The 16,303-nt window shown below is 36.9% G+C and overlaps 2 protein-coding genes across 2 annotated transcripts in view; one reads left to right on the top strand and one right to left on the bottom strand.

Moving 5' to 3' along the window:
- Positions 1–896: 896 nt before the first annotated feature.
- On the bottom strand, positions 897–5,927 carry pbdc1 (polysaccharide biosynthesis domain containing 1). The gene is made up of 6 exons (XM_042394273.1): positions 5,826–5,927; positions 4,552–4,617; positions 3,819–3,878; positions 1,673–1,813; positions 1,401–1,512; positions 897–1,316 (listed from the first exon to the last, which is right to left on the bottom strand). Exons 1-6 carry the CDS (start codon positions 5,853–5,855, stop codon positions 1,225–1,227), a joined length of 501 nt encoding a protein of 166 aa, XP_042250207.1. The 5' UTR covers positions 5,856–5,927; the 3' UTR covers positions 897–1,224.
- A 2,869-nt stretch (positions 5,928–8,796) lies between these two features.
- dmtn (dematin actin binding protein) overlaps positions 8,797–16,303 on the top strand; it is a 22,240-nt gene continuing 14,733 nt past the window's right edge. The window contains exon 1 of the mRNA XM_042395372.1: positions 8,797–8,900. The gene's annotated coding sequence lies outside the window, so the exon portion shown is untranslated. The remainder of the gene's footprint in view (positions 8,901–16,303) is intronic.

The raw sequence follows: 16,303 nt of genomic DNA on the forward strand, positions 1-16,303 counted from the left end.
TGGTGTATTGACCTGTTGGCTGTCCAGTGAATTGGTGCGTCATAGATATAACATTAGTTAAATGTTAGTATTAGAAAATGAATGTGTTAATTAAAACCCCTTAAAATCTACTTAATTTGATAATTAAGGCTTTTTTAATGGAGTTTAGCCTTTTAAGAACCCCTTAATAAATCCGTAAATTGATAATAGGGATTTTGTTTTAAGGGTATTTTTATTTAAGGGGTTTGGGTTTTGTCTTTTCAAATTAATGGACAAATTAAGAGATCTCTGGCTACCATGCTAAACCCCTTTATCTTACTTCAAGTGGTTTGGTATGTTTTTGAGGAGTAAATTAAGGAGTAATTAATGGTATCTTAAGGGAGTCTTGTTTCATAGTGTATCTGTAGCATAACTGTGAGTAAACATGTCTGTTGCCAAGGAGCTTCAATAAAACTGGATGTTAGCGACACAACTAATAAGCTACGTTAGCTTCCTCCATTTTGGACTTTGAAGGTCAGCACTGTCAAGATGGCTTGTTATTGGTCAACGGCACAAATTTGTGTGTCAAAGTTGAACTTGAAAGCAAATGTTAACATGCTAACACGCTAAACTAAGCCAAGCTAATACCTGCTTAGCATGCTGACGTTAGCATTTACACAAAACAGAGCTGCTAGCACGGCTTTAGACTCTTATTATGGTTTAAACTCTTATATATTGATATTGGTATTGGCCTCAAACGTTCAGTATCAGTCAGAATATTAGTTGTAGGTTTTGTATGTCTGTAAATCTGGTTTTGTAAATCTGACTTTCTTTAACAGCCAATAACAAACATGATTCATCGACAGCTTTGAGCATTTTAAAAAACTCAATAAATCGAGGTTTGATCAACTTGTTGATCTAAAACTGACAGTTGGTGGTAAAACGCAGCTGACTTTTATTTATTTTTTTAATTTCCTCAGTTACAGGCAAACAAATTAAACTTCAGCATTCATAGAAAATAAACAACCACCTATGATTGGCACAATAAAACTTTACAGTAAATACAAAATGTAGAAGTGGGAAGTTGAAGAGTCCAAACAGCGCTCAGACTGCTGGGTGTCTGCTGACCGAAAACAAACATGGATGATATTTTTAAATTAATAAGATAAGGTGCACCCTCAGGAGAGACGGACAGTTCATGTTGGTTTTTCCTGGCGGGACTCTTCAGGTGATGCTCGCAGGGGCCGGATGTTTTATTTTTTAAGGTTAACTCTTTGCAGATTTGGACGTGTACACGGCGTCGTTGAAGCCTTCTCTGTTTCGGGCGATCTCGATGGCAAAGAACTGAGCTCTGGTGGCTGAAAACAAGAACAAACGATTTATCATATTTTCTTCACTTTTTCTGATCATCTTCATTTTCTTGTTGTGTAATAAAAACTCACCAAATATAGTGTTCTCCTCGGTGTAATCCTTCTCACAGTCCAGACGCAGCAGAGTCCCGTAGTTGAAATCTTCGATGAGTCCCTCAAACTGGTTACAGAACGGACGCCACGTCTGCACACAAACAGACTGTATGTAACTAAAAAAATACTCCATTACAGGTAAAAGTCCTGGAAACACTTAAATATTAGCAGCACAATGTACTTAAGAGCAGTAACAGTAAGTAAAGCTGTCAGACAGATGAAGTAGAGTAATAAATACGACGTCTCGTCACCTCTTTGGCTTCGTCGGACTTCAGGTCGTCTGATTTCAGCAGCTTTATGTCGAGATCTTTGAAGGTTTCTCTGAAGGACGAGTAGATTTTATCGTCCAGCTTCGTCAGTTTCAGGAACTTCGGGTCGACAGATGAAATGAGCTGAAGACAGAAGGAGGTGAATCAGTTTAAAACATATTAATATGTTCACCACAGCGTCGCCTGCATTAACGTGGGTTCAGATTAGAGCTGCAACGAGTCGATTACAGGAAATTCTTCTGCAACTATTGTGATCATTTATTGATCGTGTTGTATATTTTTTCAAGCAAAAATGCCAAAAATTTGTCTTCAAAAACTTGAGAGTTTGATGCTTTTCTTTGTGTTTTCATCATATTAACTGAATATCTTTGGATTTTGGACAAAACAAAACCTTTAAAGAAGATTTTCATTATTTTCTAGTTTTATAGAACAAAAGAAAGCAGCGTCTGAACCGACAGCATCACGAAACTCAGATCAAACTGTCAGACTATTGAATATGGATCAAGATTCTGTTTCTGCCTCAAATGTTTTCAGAAACATATTTTATTGAACTGTTTATCTGTAACATGATAAAGTTTGTGACCCGGCCGCCATGTTGGAAACGGACTCACATGCACTAACGTGCACGTGCTGCTGGACCGGCTGTCAAAAACAAAGAACACGAAGAGTTTGACTTCATTCTCTGCTCAGGACGACATCACTTCACTAAATATTTACATAACAAACAGTTGTTTACTGACATCTGGTGGAGCTCAATGTCGTATATAAACATCAATAAAAAACATCAAACTATTAATCGAGTATTTTGATTAATTTTCTGTTGATGAATCGTTGCAACTTTAACTTAAATTAATATAAATACATTTATTCTGCAGGAACTTTATTAACAACATGATCATTTACAACCACAATGATGGTGTAAACGTGCAGATTTATAGGAAACAGCTCAATAACAGTTGAGTGAAAGCAGTAAATAAATAATAATTTTTAAAAAGATAAATGAAAACATACTAAAAAGAAGGACAGATTAAAGTGAACAGATTCTGCAGTCTCGTAAAGTTTGGAGAGAAAATGTGACAAAGTTCTTTATGAAAGGTGAGAAAAGAGATTTTTCTTTTGCTGAATCTTGACGTATTCAAAGAGAATTTCCTTCAAAATTTATGGCAACAAGGAAATAAATTAGACTGTTTTTATCTGTCAGTGACTTTGTCTACATGTGACTGATATTCTGCTTTTATTCCTAATAATGAAAATATTCTGGATTTGATTCGGGTCATATAAACAACCTTATTGTGAATGTAGTATTTCCAGATGAAGACATGTGGGATGTGTTGGTATTATTCAGGTTTTAGTAGCGTTCTGTGTTCACAGCGCTTTCAGAATCTGCATCTCAGTCGGGTTTTTACTGCAGTTTGTTTACAGTCGGCTCTGAGTTGTAAACAAACCAACGAGCCAACAGTTTGCACGGCTGGAACAGAGACGCGTGACGGGCTGGTTGAGTAACGTTCTCCTGCTCGGACATACGGAGCAGCAGACGAGAGGAGAGTGGATGAGATGTTCAGGGCTGCTGGGAAAGCAGAGCGCTCCTTCTCCACGACGGGGGGCGGTTATTATCCTGACTGACTGACTGACTGACTGACCGCTGACGACTCGATGTGATAGTAAACATCACAGGACAACACAGCTACTGGATGTGCCTGTAAATATACATTTATAATATCAGGCAGCAGCTCACTGATGTTTTTCACCTCACTGGTTTCTTGAGATCTTGTGATTCATGTTCCCGCTGGAATATTAGCAGAATATTCATTATCATCAACTTGACAGGACAGAAGAAACTATCCAGCAGACGTTAGTTTCTGGTTTTGGTTTAATTTCTATTCTAAAATCAGGAGGTGGATTAAAAACGTTTCTTTATCCTGTTACAAGTTGAGCAGCTTTGGACGGAGCGTCGTGTGTCTAGTCTGCAGGAGTAGGCGGTCCTTCAACGCGTCCCAGGATGCATTGCGTTTACACTGCTGAATGAATGTGACCACGTGCGGTCCAGACCATCGGATGCAGTATCATCGTCCTCTTCACGTTTAAATGTGAATAACTATAAATAAAAAGCTGAGCTGATAGTTCTTACATTGAAGTAAACTTCGGCGTGGTTGTAGGCCTTCATCGCCCACATCATCTCCAGCCGCGGCTGAAAGAACAAACACACAGGAAAAGGTCAAAGGTTAACAAACACAGAGCTTCAGGTTCTGTTCTGTAAGCACTGATCAACATTTTATGGACCAAACAACTGATCGATTAATGGAGAAAATAATCAACAGATTAGTCTGTAGTGAAACGTAGCTGCAGCTTATAGTTTATAGATAATATATATTATTATATATTATTAGTATGGATTTAGAACTAACTGCGTGTCTTCTTTAAGCAACAGAAGCCAAAATGACGAGAGAACAAACCTGTCAACGAGCTTCATGAAGTAATTAATACTCTTAAAGTATTTTTATATGTATTATAATTATTATTTTCTTTCATTTTGCCTGCTAGCTGCAAGAAGAGCTGCAACAAACTAATATTTTAGTTGTCAAATGTATCTGCTAATATTTTCTCAATTAATCATTTTGTCTATAAAATGTCAGAAAATAGTGAAAAATGCCCCTCAGTCAAATGTGGCGTCTTATTTTGTCTGACCAACAGTCCAAAAACACTCAGGAACAACTTTAAATCATCACATCTGAAAAACTGAACCAACACATTTAGCATATATGCTTTAAAACTTAAAAATGCTATTTTGCAAAAACGATGATGAAAACATGACGGCGTGTGATGACTGACACAAGAGTGGAGGTGTTTAAATGTCCACTTACATCATTTCCATAAGCGTCTGCTGGAAGAGAGAGCGCATGAGCAGCTGCTGCTGCTCCCTCCGGTCCCTGAGAACCCAAAACACACCGACACACACTTTAACATCAACAATATAGAAAAACCTGACAGATGAAAGAAAGCATGAAAATATAGTCCAGAAAACACACACGCAGTACATCAGTATAATGAGCTTGATGTAGTTAAAATATTGCAGTAAAAGTACATAAGTATTATGAGCTTGATGTAGTTAAAGTATTGCAGTAAAAGTACATAAGTATTATGAGCTTGATGTAGTTAAAGTATTGCAGTAAAAGTACATAAGTATTATGAGCTTGATGTAGTTAAAGTATTGCAGTAAAAGTACATAAGTATTATGAGCTTGATGTAGTTAAAGTATTGCAGTAAAAGTACATAAGTATTATGAGCTTGATGTAGTTAAAGTATTGCAGTAAAAGTACATAAGTATTATGAGCTTGATGTAGTTAAAGTATTGCAGTAAAAGTACATAAGTATTATGAGCTTGATGTAGTTAAAGTATTGCAGTAAAAGTACATAAGTATTATGAGCTTGATGTAGTTAAAGTATTGCAGTAAAAGTAGTGGTTTGGTCCCTCTGACTGATATATTATTATATATGACATCATTAAATTATTTTTATTATTAAACCACTGGTTTCATCTTTAACAATGTGTTGTATTTTAAAAGCTTGTTATATTATCCATTGTGTCAAATCTTCATCTAAAAAGTAACTAAAGCTGTCAAATAAATGTAGTGGAGTAGAAAGTACAATATTTCCCTCTGAAATGTAGAAAGTAGCATCACATGGAAATACTCAAGTAAAGTACAAGTACCTCAAAACTGTACTTAAATACAGTACTTGAGTAATTGTACTTAGTTACTCTCCACCACCACATGTATGTTTTTACATTAAGAGACACATACAAGATCTAAAATCACAAATTAAACATATAGAAACAGTCCTGTTGACCTGATAAGACATGAGACACCTTCACACATCTGATTATACGGGTTTAGTTCATATAATATAACGTGACAGTGAACCTTCAGTGTTTATCTGCTGGACTGTTTCTACACGTGTTTTCCTCTCTGCTAGCTAACATTAGCCGAGTCAGCTAACTGTCCTACCTCGTTAAACCGTTTAATTTTTATTTTATTAATTTCTCAGACTCGTCACAGACTTTTTGAGGAGCCAGTTCACGAGTAAAAGCTTAAAAGACAATAAATGTGAACACATTTGTTTGTTTTTAGGGTCCTACCAGAGAGGCAAGTCCATTATCCGACGCCATTTCTCTCAACCAAAGATCGTCTACTGTTCAAGATGAATCACTGCACGGACTTTACTGTACGCATGCGCTCTGTCGTCTCATTTAACCGCGTCTCCAAAAGAAATATCATTTCCATATCAAACACATTATAATTGTACATAACACTATGGAGGTATATGTTATATTTTAGATACATGTGTCATTAGTTTCCCTAGCTTCATGGGTGGCTAATTATTACACATTAGACAGTAAAACTTCTCCTGTTTGGATTTTGAGGTGTAAACACGGAGAAAATACAATATAGATATTATGCAGAGCTGACAATGTTACCTCAAGAAAATGTTTAAAGCTGAATAGTAAATTAATTATGATGGAGTTGTGAATTAGTTTGTGCTAAAGGTGCTGAGCACTGGTATTAGCATGTGTAAAAACAAGCTAGGCGAACAGATCGTAAAAACAACTCATCTCGACGTCATTTAGAGCTTTAATTAACGGTTCTTATGATTTGTGTGTAATTTTCTCCACATGAACTCGTCTGTTACAGCAGCTACATAAAGCCGCACTGGTTCAGGAGCTTCACAGTAAACCAGTTTAGGCAGGATATCTTCAGACAGAGTGAACCATCTTGCGTCTTCAAACTCTCTGTGCTCAACTTTGACACGTCAGTGACGTCACATATGTTAAAGGACTGTTAAACTTATTTAAATATATTTATTCTTTGAACAAAAGCGAAGAAAAATTATAAAACTACTTGACAGATGCAACTTAATTTTTTATTTTTTTATCTGCTCTGTTTTATTTCTGCCCTTTCATCTCTCTCTTTCTTAAAATTTTACTCGTAATTTTTTAAATTTTCATTTTTATATCTTTTGTTACGCGTACATGTACTTCCTTCCTCTGGCATCATATTCTGCTCTTGTAATTTTATAAAACTATAAATGAAGTTAACTGTATAACAAATTTCTAAGTCAACATGTAGTTAAAGGTTTTGGATGATCAAAATGTTTTATTAATGTGTAACTAATTTATTAATGTGTACATCGTGTACTATAGAATAACATTTTCATAACCCCACTTTATTAAACAGTTTCTCTTGTTATGCTGGCCTCTGGTAGTTTATACAAACAGAATGTTTTATCTGTCAGTCTGTCTGGTGTGACAACTTAAGATTTCACCTTTTATCATCACCGATTCAGGACTTGCACCATCATTTATATTAAATAATTAATTTATTCCAAATATCTCAATAAAATCAGTTGACAGCTGATGATCAATGACTAAAACAATCTGTGCTTTATTCTGACATCTTGTGGCCAAAAGGATTTTCTTTCATTTCTCCTTTAGGCCAAATACAGAATTATAGTTTTATTTCTTCATTCATATTCACATTTAAATCAATTTAATGCAAATATCAATTATGTGATGTTGATTTGTTATTTAAATCAATGTGATGTAATCAGTGATCAGTTTTTATCCTCCTTTGTTTTCAGCGTAACTGAACTATAAAATAAAATAAAATAAAATAAGACAATAAAAGATCAGATCAATAAAACTTTCATTCACATGTTAAAACAGAGCAAATAAAAAGTATTTGAATGAAATAAATGAACATAATATAAGAAATGAAAATCATTAGAGAGATAACATATTTCCCAAAAACTGTATACAATATATACATTACAGTATCTTAAACTATTTAAGTTAATTGTGCAAATTTACTGCTAAAAAATGAAACCATGTGTGAAATATAAGTACAGGACAGGTATGAATAAATATACATAATAACATATTAAATTATATTGTGTTATATATAAGATATGTGGATAATATGCACACATTACAGTAATAAAACAAGGCTATTTAATAGAAATGGAGGAGAATACAATGATATCTCATATAATATAATATAAAAATACAATAATTAGCTGTTGGGCTAACGGCACATTCATTAAAATAACAATATTGATTAATGTTCATTAATTTCCTGCTATAAATAAACTAAAATCAGATGTTTAGTGTTATTAAAGTTGCGTAATGACGCCCTGACTGCGTGTTTTGGTTGTTTTGGTGCATGTTGCTGTGGCTGCAGGAGGAAATCTGAACGTGTTTTTTTGTTTTGGGAGGCAGAAATGATGTAATATCATAACACAGCGCTGATTGTTCCCGCTCATCAGACAGCAACAGGAAAAAACAGCTTCCTCCTGTGGCAAAACACTTTTAACATTTAATGTCTGTAATTACACTTCAGATATCAGCAAACTGTATCAGAATGGTAATTAAAGATATTCAAAATAATATTCTTACTGGTAGAAACTGTATTTCAAGATCTCTACAACTCTGATTGTACAAGTCAAAAATAAATGTAAGATATCTAAAAAAAAATACTTAAAAAGTGTAAGTGGTAAGTATCTAGTTGCAGAAATCTGTAATTTAATTCTTCTTATTCAAAAAGAAGATTTCAAATCTCCACATTCTTCCTATAAATGACGTCACTTTCGTCCTTCATGTGTATTGGATTTTCAATTTTTTTTTCGACAATTTCTTTTTTTTTTACCGGGAAAAACTCACATTTCAGATAAAATCTTATTGTTCCTGGTCATAAGTTTAATTCCAGATATCTATGATGTAATTCTGAATATACAAAAAATTCATAATGATCAATAAAAATGTCATTATGGATCTCTAGTAAAGACGCACTTTCAGATATTTACAATAAGAATGATGAGTAGAAACAATGCAAACAGATCCAGTCCAGCTATTAAATGTTAAAACGGTGTGCCATCTTCCTCCTCCTCTTCCTCCTCCTCCTCCTCCTCCTCCCGCTGGGGTCACAGCAGCCCCCAGCTAACCCACATATTCCTCTTCCTCCCTTCCACCCTTCTTCCTCCTCCCCCTTCCCCCTCCTTCTCCTCCCCTCCCTCCTCCTCTTCCTCCTCCTCCTCCCTCCCTCCACCCTTCCTCCTCCTCCTCCTCCTCCTGGTTTACAGGCAGGAGCGTCACCGTCGGTCTCCTGGATGCGTTCACCCTGATCTCCCACCACACTGATTTATTCCGCGCTGTTTGGAGGTAGGAACATCTTCTTTTCCCTGCATTAGTGTGAATAATATTCCGATCAGATCCCGTGTTTTTGCCGCGTTTAAGCCGGAATATGCAGGCTGTGTGTGTTTTTTATCGTGTTGCTGCAGACGCACTTGTCTCCTCACCCTCCCCTTTCATCCGCGTAATGAGCCTCAGATAGTGAAGGCCACATGATCACACCAACGCCTGCGATGCTGTTTAACGTCGAAGCATCTTTTCAGATCTGTTCTTTAATATCTGTGTGATCAAATGATAATTACACTGTTTTTATTGTGTGTTTGTGTTTATTACAGGCCTTCAGATCCTCAGAGGCTCCCGTTGTCTTATTATTATTATGATGATGATGATGATGAACAGTGTTATAATGATAATCATACAGATCTGTTAACAGATGCTCCTCTACATTCAGCAAATAACTGTTATTTTCATCATCAAATTACTTGCTCGATTAATATATCGGTCATTTTGTCTTTAAAATGTCAATAAATAACAAAAAAATGCACATTATAATTTCCCAGAGTCGAGCATGGTGCCTTTAAGCCTCCTGTTTTGTCCCACCAACAGTCCAAAAGCCAAAGATATTCAGTTTATAATGATATAAAACAGAGAAAAGCAGCAGATCTTCACATCGGAGAAGCTGGAAACAGCAAATATTTGGCATTTTCAGGGCTTTCTCAATTAATCTGCTGTTATTTTCTTGATTAAGTCTACACATAGACCAGAAACAGTAAAGAAAATGTCCATCATAATTTCTCAGAGTGCTTTAAGTTGCATTTTTTGTCCGACAAACCGTCTAATAACCTACAAATATTCAGTTTATGAGAGAAAAGCATCAAATGATGAGTTGTAAGAAGCTGGAAGGAGTAAATTTTTGGCATTTTTGTTTGAAAAGTGACTCAAACGATTAATCAATTGCCAAAATTGTCGTTTAATGGACTTATCGTTTAAACTCTAATCCATTCACCGATAATCTATACTGCATTCCTGGAATACACTGTACTGTACAGAAGTACTTCTATTAACAGTAATATAATATATTATGATTTCTATGCTTCCTACATATCATTTGGTCTGAAGTTTATCCTTCCTCCTCTTTTATGATAACTGTGACGGCTCATTTTTAGTTGTAAATACCTTCTGTTTGAATATCTAAGTGATTCATTATATCAACTACAGCTAATAGTTGATTTTGACAGCTGATTAATTGCAAGAATGCAACAAATAATTGCATGCAGTCTCTCCAATGTGAGGATTTGCTTCTTTTGTCTTTTTTATATCATTGTAAAAACTGAATATTTTTGAATTTTGGACGGCTGGTTGGACAAAATAAGACATCTGAAGGTGCCACCTTGACCTCTCATTGCATTTTAGACTGCACGAACAATCAGTTAATGGTAAAAAAACAATCAACAGATAAATTATTAATGGAAATAATCCCTCACATCAACAAGTCTTGATGCAATTTCTAGTCAAAATTGTCCCATAATACACTGTGTTACTGTGAAATTGCAGATGAAAACCTCCTGTATGATGTATGATGTGTGTGGTTGGACTAATGGGCGACACACTGAGCTCAGCTCCATTGATGGCTGGCTGGCAGTTAAAAGCTCTTAGTGATAAGACTATCGGACACGGAGTGCACTCAGACTGCTGCCGGTCAGATGGATGGATCACTGTCAGGCAGATCCTCAGAGACTCTGACCCATGAAAGTAACTGAGTACATTCATTCAAGCACTCAAGGTAGTAAGCTTACAATTTTCAGTCAGGTGTCCATATGAGCAGTGAAAGAGGTTTTCCTCGCTGTAATCATTCCTCCTGCTCATACTGGATATTAAAAGATCCTTCAAATGTGCTTTCAATGGGAGTGATGGAGGCCAAAATCCACAGTGTGTCCACACAGTCATTTAAAAGTCTCTGTGAAGCTTCTATGAGGCTTCAGCAGTCTGAGTTAGTCATATCAATGGATAGTAGTGGAAGTATAGTAACAAAAAGAGGAACTTTGGTACTAAAAAGACTGTAACGTTGAAAGATATCTACTTGATTTGACTCATTTGGACGCTGAAGCTTCATATTAGCTTCAGATAAACTTTTAAATACATTTTTGTGCAGAGGGAGGATGCTACATCTATCGGACTCTCTATTAAGATTAAAAAATCTTACATACAAAACCTACAACTAATATTCTGACCAATAACAAGCCGTCTTGACAGCGCTGACCTTGAAAGTCCAAAATGGAGGAAGCTAACGTAGCTTGTTAGTTGTGTCGCTAACATTTGGTTTTATTGAAGCTCCTTGGCAACAGAGACATGTTTACTCACAGTTATGCTACAGATACACTATGAAATAAGACTCCCTTAAGATACCATTAATTACTCCTTAATTTACTCCTCAAAAACATACCAAACCACTTGAAGTAAGATAAAGGGGTTTAGCATGGTAGCCAGAGATCTCTTAATTTGTCCATTAATTTGAAAAGACAAAACCCAAACCCCTTAAATCAAAATACCCTTAAAACAAAATCCCTATTATCAATTTATGGATTTATTAAAGGGATCTTAAAAGGCTAAACTCCATAAAACTCCCTTAATTATCAAATTAAGTAGATTTTAAGGGGTTTCCCTTAATTAACACATTCATTTTCTAATACTAACATTTAACTAATGTTATATCTATTTCCTGCTTTGTCTCCGTCTTTGACGCACCAATTCACTGGACAGCCAACAGGTCAATACACCAATCACAGTCTGGTGTTTTGGTTTTCTCCTCTCATTGGTCAGTTCTTTTCTGGTCTGCTAGTGGCCAGTTCATATCTCCATAGCAACTCCCGCTGTGCTGCTAGTGATTAGCATCAGTAGCAACTGACAGTTAACAAACTTCTTCTCCCTCTTTATGCAGTCCCTCCAGAAAACTGCTATTTTGTGATCACAATAATTAACTCACATTCAAGAAATCTCCAAAATATTTGCAAGAGCTTACAATTCTGCTAAAGTACCACAACCTTTCCACATGAAATGTCCAAATCAACAGACAGCTTGTGATTTGGACCAGTCGTGGCGTTTGGCGTGGTGGTAACTTGTGTCAACGCAGCATTCAGCAAGGACTGAAGTGTATTCAGGTGGAAGATGGACAAATCTCACCTGCCAACAAAAATGATGCCATAGACGAGCAAAATGATTCCCAAATGAGGTTTGATTCATTAAGTCAGAGGAATACAAGCTGATGATGGTCAGACAGCAAAAATGGACATAATCTACCTCCAACATAAAAGATGGGCACTTTGGAAATGAAACTATATTTTTATGTTAATGCATTTATTTTAATGTTATTATTGACTGATTTTATTTGGTTCTAATGTTGAGGTGAGAGTTTATTTAATAAAGGATTATAATTGGAACTCAAGTACAGTATTTTCTTTTTTTTAGAACTTCCAAGGAAGAGATTGGCTCTTCATTGGTAGTAGTTTTTTAAAAATTGAATTATTTCCTTTTGTTTGCAATTTTACCCAATTCCATCAATTTTACAGTGAAAATAGCACATAAAACATTGCAAATTTTACCAAATTTTTTTAGGAAAGCTGCTACAAAATCAAGCATTTTTGGCTGCAATAATCACAAAAAACTCTGCAAAAACTCGGAGGGACGGAATAATAACTTTACTGAATGAAATGATCCTGAGAACAAAATGTCAGGTGGAATAAACAGTCCACCACAGATTTTTAATTTTGGGGCTAAATGAACTACCCAACAGTATATAAAACTGCTAACTTATACAAAAGTTATAGTACATTTGCTGATAATACTTCAGTGGGCTACTTGTAATTAGGGCTGTAACTAACGATTATTTTCATTATCGAATCGATCTGTGGGTTAATGTCTTGATTTATGAATTAGCTGTTTGGTCCATAAAATATCAGAAAATGGTGAAAAATGCTGATTACTGTAACCCAAAGCCCACGATGACGTCCTCAAATGTCTTGTTTTGTCCACAACCACAAATATTCAGTTTACTAGAAACCAGAAAATATAATAACATTTAAGGAGCTGGAATCAGAGAATTCGGACAGTTTTTCTCAAAAAATGGCTCAAAACAACTGATTGATGATCAAAAGAATTGGCTATTAATTTAATAGTTGGCAACTAATTGATTAATTGAGTAATCACTGCAGCTCTGGAAGTGATACATCAGCCTATAGCTTTAGTGATGAGCCTCTAAAATATGATGCTATTAAACTACTCACAGTATATAATACCCTGATAATATTTCAGCACTTGTAACTTAACTTCACTTTCTTGCCTGAGAGTTGAAAATTGATACCAGTTGCAGGTTAGCTTAGCTTAGCATAAAGACTGGAAACAGCAAGCCTTCCACCTACCAGCACCTGTAAAACTCACAACTTAACACATTTTATCTTGTTTGTTAAATCCATAAAGAAGAAGTGTGAAAACGTCAAGCTGTGGTTTCACATTGGGGTCAATGATGTTTTTACACTTCTGTTTTTGGTTAGTGAGCTGTAGAGTTGCTGGTAGATGGATTTTGTTACTGTTGGACAGAGCTAGGCTAGCTGTTTCTACCTGTTTCCAGTCTTTGTCCTAAGCTAAGCTAAGTTAAGCTAACAGGTTTGTTGGTTTTTCCATACAAACAAGAGAGTGGTACACACTAAAAATCATTTTACTCAGTTTGGGTCAATATAGCAGCAACTCAACATTAACTTTAGCAATCTGATATTTTGACACAGTGTTACAGACAACAAGCTTTAGCTAAATGTCTTGTTTGTGCATATGACATTTAAAAGATACATGTTATTAACAATCAATAAAAAATTGTGACATGTAAGTTTAAAAAGAGTAAAGTAGATTATAACAAGCTTTAGTTTGGATAACATTAACCCAGTATTGTTTTGGTGCTTTTTGATTTTAATCCAGTGAATTTTAGCGTATATCAATCTTCTCTTCTATCTCTTGGTAAGAAAGCATATTCCCCAAAAAGTCAAAGTATTTCTTTAAGTAGGATTCTGAAATCTCTTGTAACTGAGTATTTTTTCAGTATCTACCTCTAGTATAAGTAAATCCTCCTGTCATGTTAACAGGACAGGAGGATTTACAGTCTATCTGTATTGAACACTGATGAAACCTGTTCCCCAGGCTGCACAGATCTGGTTCAGCTGAGGACAGGCGGCAGAAAGATCCTCTCTCTCTGATCTGATGTCAGTTTTTTTGTGTTGCTTGACATGATTGGACGACATCGAGGATTAGAAATAGATGAAAGAAGGAGGGAAGGCTAAGCTCTTTGCTGTGTTTTGTTGATTCTCTGGAGGGAGGAGTGTAACCACAGCAATAACTGTTGAGGACCGGCTGGGCGTTGGCCTGGCTGGGCGAGCTGATAAACAGCCGGGGAGGCGACCGAGGGGAGGGGGAGGCTTAGAGGAAGAGGAAGGGATGGAGATGTAGGTGGAGGGGAGGAAGAAGAAGCATGAGGGAGGGTGACGCAGATGAAAGAGGAGGCACAGCGTGAGGAGGGGGGTTCACAGGAAGTCGAGATCTTTCGGCTGAGGATATCCTTACAGGGAGGCTCTCGCGTTGTTTAGGTACAAGGTGTCTTTCCTGTGAGGAGGAGGGAGGCAGCTGGTCCACGTCCCACCTCCCGCCTACCGCCTCCATCCCCCTGAGGAGGCTCCGATAACAGCCGTGCCTAAATCGGATTCTCAGTGTTGTTTTACATCCTCTCTCCTTGTCCCCATCATTCGAGTCATACCCCGAGGGACGTGGTGTGTCTCTGGGTTTTATCTGCAAAAGGATCATTTGCTCTGAATTCAGCTCAAAAAGAGGAAATATAATCTAATATCTCCCACAATAATCCATCTATGATTTCTGTAATGGAAAAGTAAGAGGCCATTTATTACATCTCCAAATTTGTATTACAAGTTTTGGTCTGCTCACTTCTTTTTTTCGCCCCCCATGGCAATATCTTTATTAATATTTTCAAATATCTTCCAACAAAAAAGAAGCAAATCTGTTCACAAGCAAATAGGTCATAGTTCAACTGCAGTCACATTTAGTCATTCCTTTTTTTATTTTTTTTTTAATATATTGTTAAAAGTTTTTTATTATTAAAAGGAAGAGGGGGTGTGTGGGTGTCAGTGTTTGATTGACAGCAACTTGGGGGTGTTTTGGTTCCTCATTTTTAATTCTTGACACAACTGTTTCTGTCACTTTTCACCTGAACAACCGAGTACAAAAATATGTCTTCCAGGAGACACGGTCTGAAAATACGCACCGTTATTTAAACAATACTTCTTCTAATAACATGCTCACAGTGATCATGTTAGCATGTTGATGTTTAGCAGTTATAATGTTCAACATGTTGGTTTAGCATGTTAGTAGGCTAACATTAGCGAATTAGCAGTACAGCTGAGGCTGATGGGAATGTCTTTAGTTTTGTAGGTATTTAGTCATAAATCAAAATATTATAGACCACCAAAATTATTACAATTAGATAGATAGATAGATAGATAGATAGATAGATAGATAGATAGATAGATAGAAACTTCATTGATCCCGAGGGAAATTTAGGCATCCAGTAGCTTATACCACATACAAAGCACCAATACATACAAGAATAATAGAATAAAACCACAGCAGTGAAGTGATAGTCGAGCCACCAGAACTACTACAGAGAGCTGTTCACGGGTGGTAATGGAGAGGCAGCGTCTGGTTGAACAGCTGTTTGGCCTGGGGGACAAAAGACTTCCTCCGTCTGTCTGTTGAGCAGGACTGAGCCAGCAGTCTGATCATGCTCCTCTGCCTGGAGAATGTGCTGTGCAGAGAGTGGATAACAGTTTATTTAAGGTCCTTCTCTCTGCCGCTGACACAAGGGAATCCAGCTCCATGCCAACCACAGAGCCAGCTCTCCTCACCAGCCTGTCCAACTGCATAAGCATCCCTCTTCTTAACGCTGCTTCCCCCAGCAGAGCAGGAGAACGCTGGCTGCAACCGAAACATGTTGAAGGAGACTCCAGCCTCCTAAAGAGTGTCCGTGTTTGTTGACCAGTCCAGTCTATCGTCCAGCTGCAGCCTCAGGTCCTGACCATCTCCACATCAACCCCCTCAGTGGAGACCGGTTGCAGATGGGGCCCGATCCTCCGGAAGTCCACCACCATCTCCTCGCTGCAGATGGTTAAACCTGCACCATGTCACCTCCACCAGGCTCCAGTACTCCCACTCCCGTCCACCACTAATACACTCGACAACTGTAGTGTGGCATGACTCAGAGCGAACAAAACAGCCTTCATCCTGAGGGGAACATGAATGTGTGAACAAAACTGTATCACAATACATCATTCAGTCTGGTTCAAAGTGGTGGACCGACTGTAACTGTGTTTCCGTTTACACTT

This window comes from Thunnus maccoyii, chromosome 19, assembly GCF_910596095.1.
Source record: "Thunnus maccoyii chromosome 19, fThuMac1.1, whole genome shotgun sequence".
In the NCBI taxonomy this organism is placed as follows: Eukaryota; Metazoa; Chordata; class Actinopteri; order Scombriformes; family Scombridae; genus Thunnus; species Thunnus maccoyii.

Excerpts from the sequence above, each read along its gene's own strand:
- pbdc1 (XM_042394273.1), bottom strand. The coding sequence starts at position 5,855 with ATGGCGTCGGATAATGGACTTGCCTCTCTG. Across the intron at positions 4,618-5,825 it reads ATAATGGACTTGCCTCTCTG|GGACCGGAGGGAGCAGCAGC; the intron begins GTAGGACCCTAA and ends TTGGGTTCTCAG. Across the intron at positions 1,317-1,400 it reads CGAGGAGAACACTATATTTG|CCACCAGAGCTCAGTTCTTT; the intron begins GTGAGTTTTTAT and ends TCTTGTTTTCAG.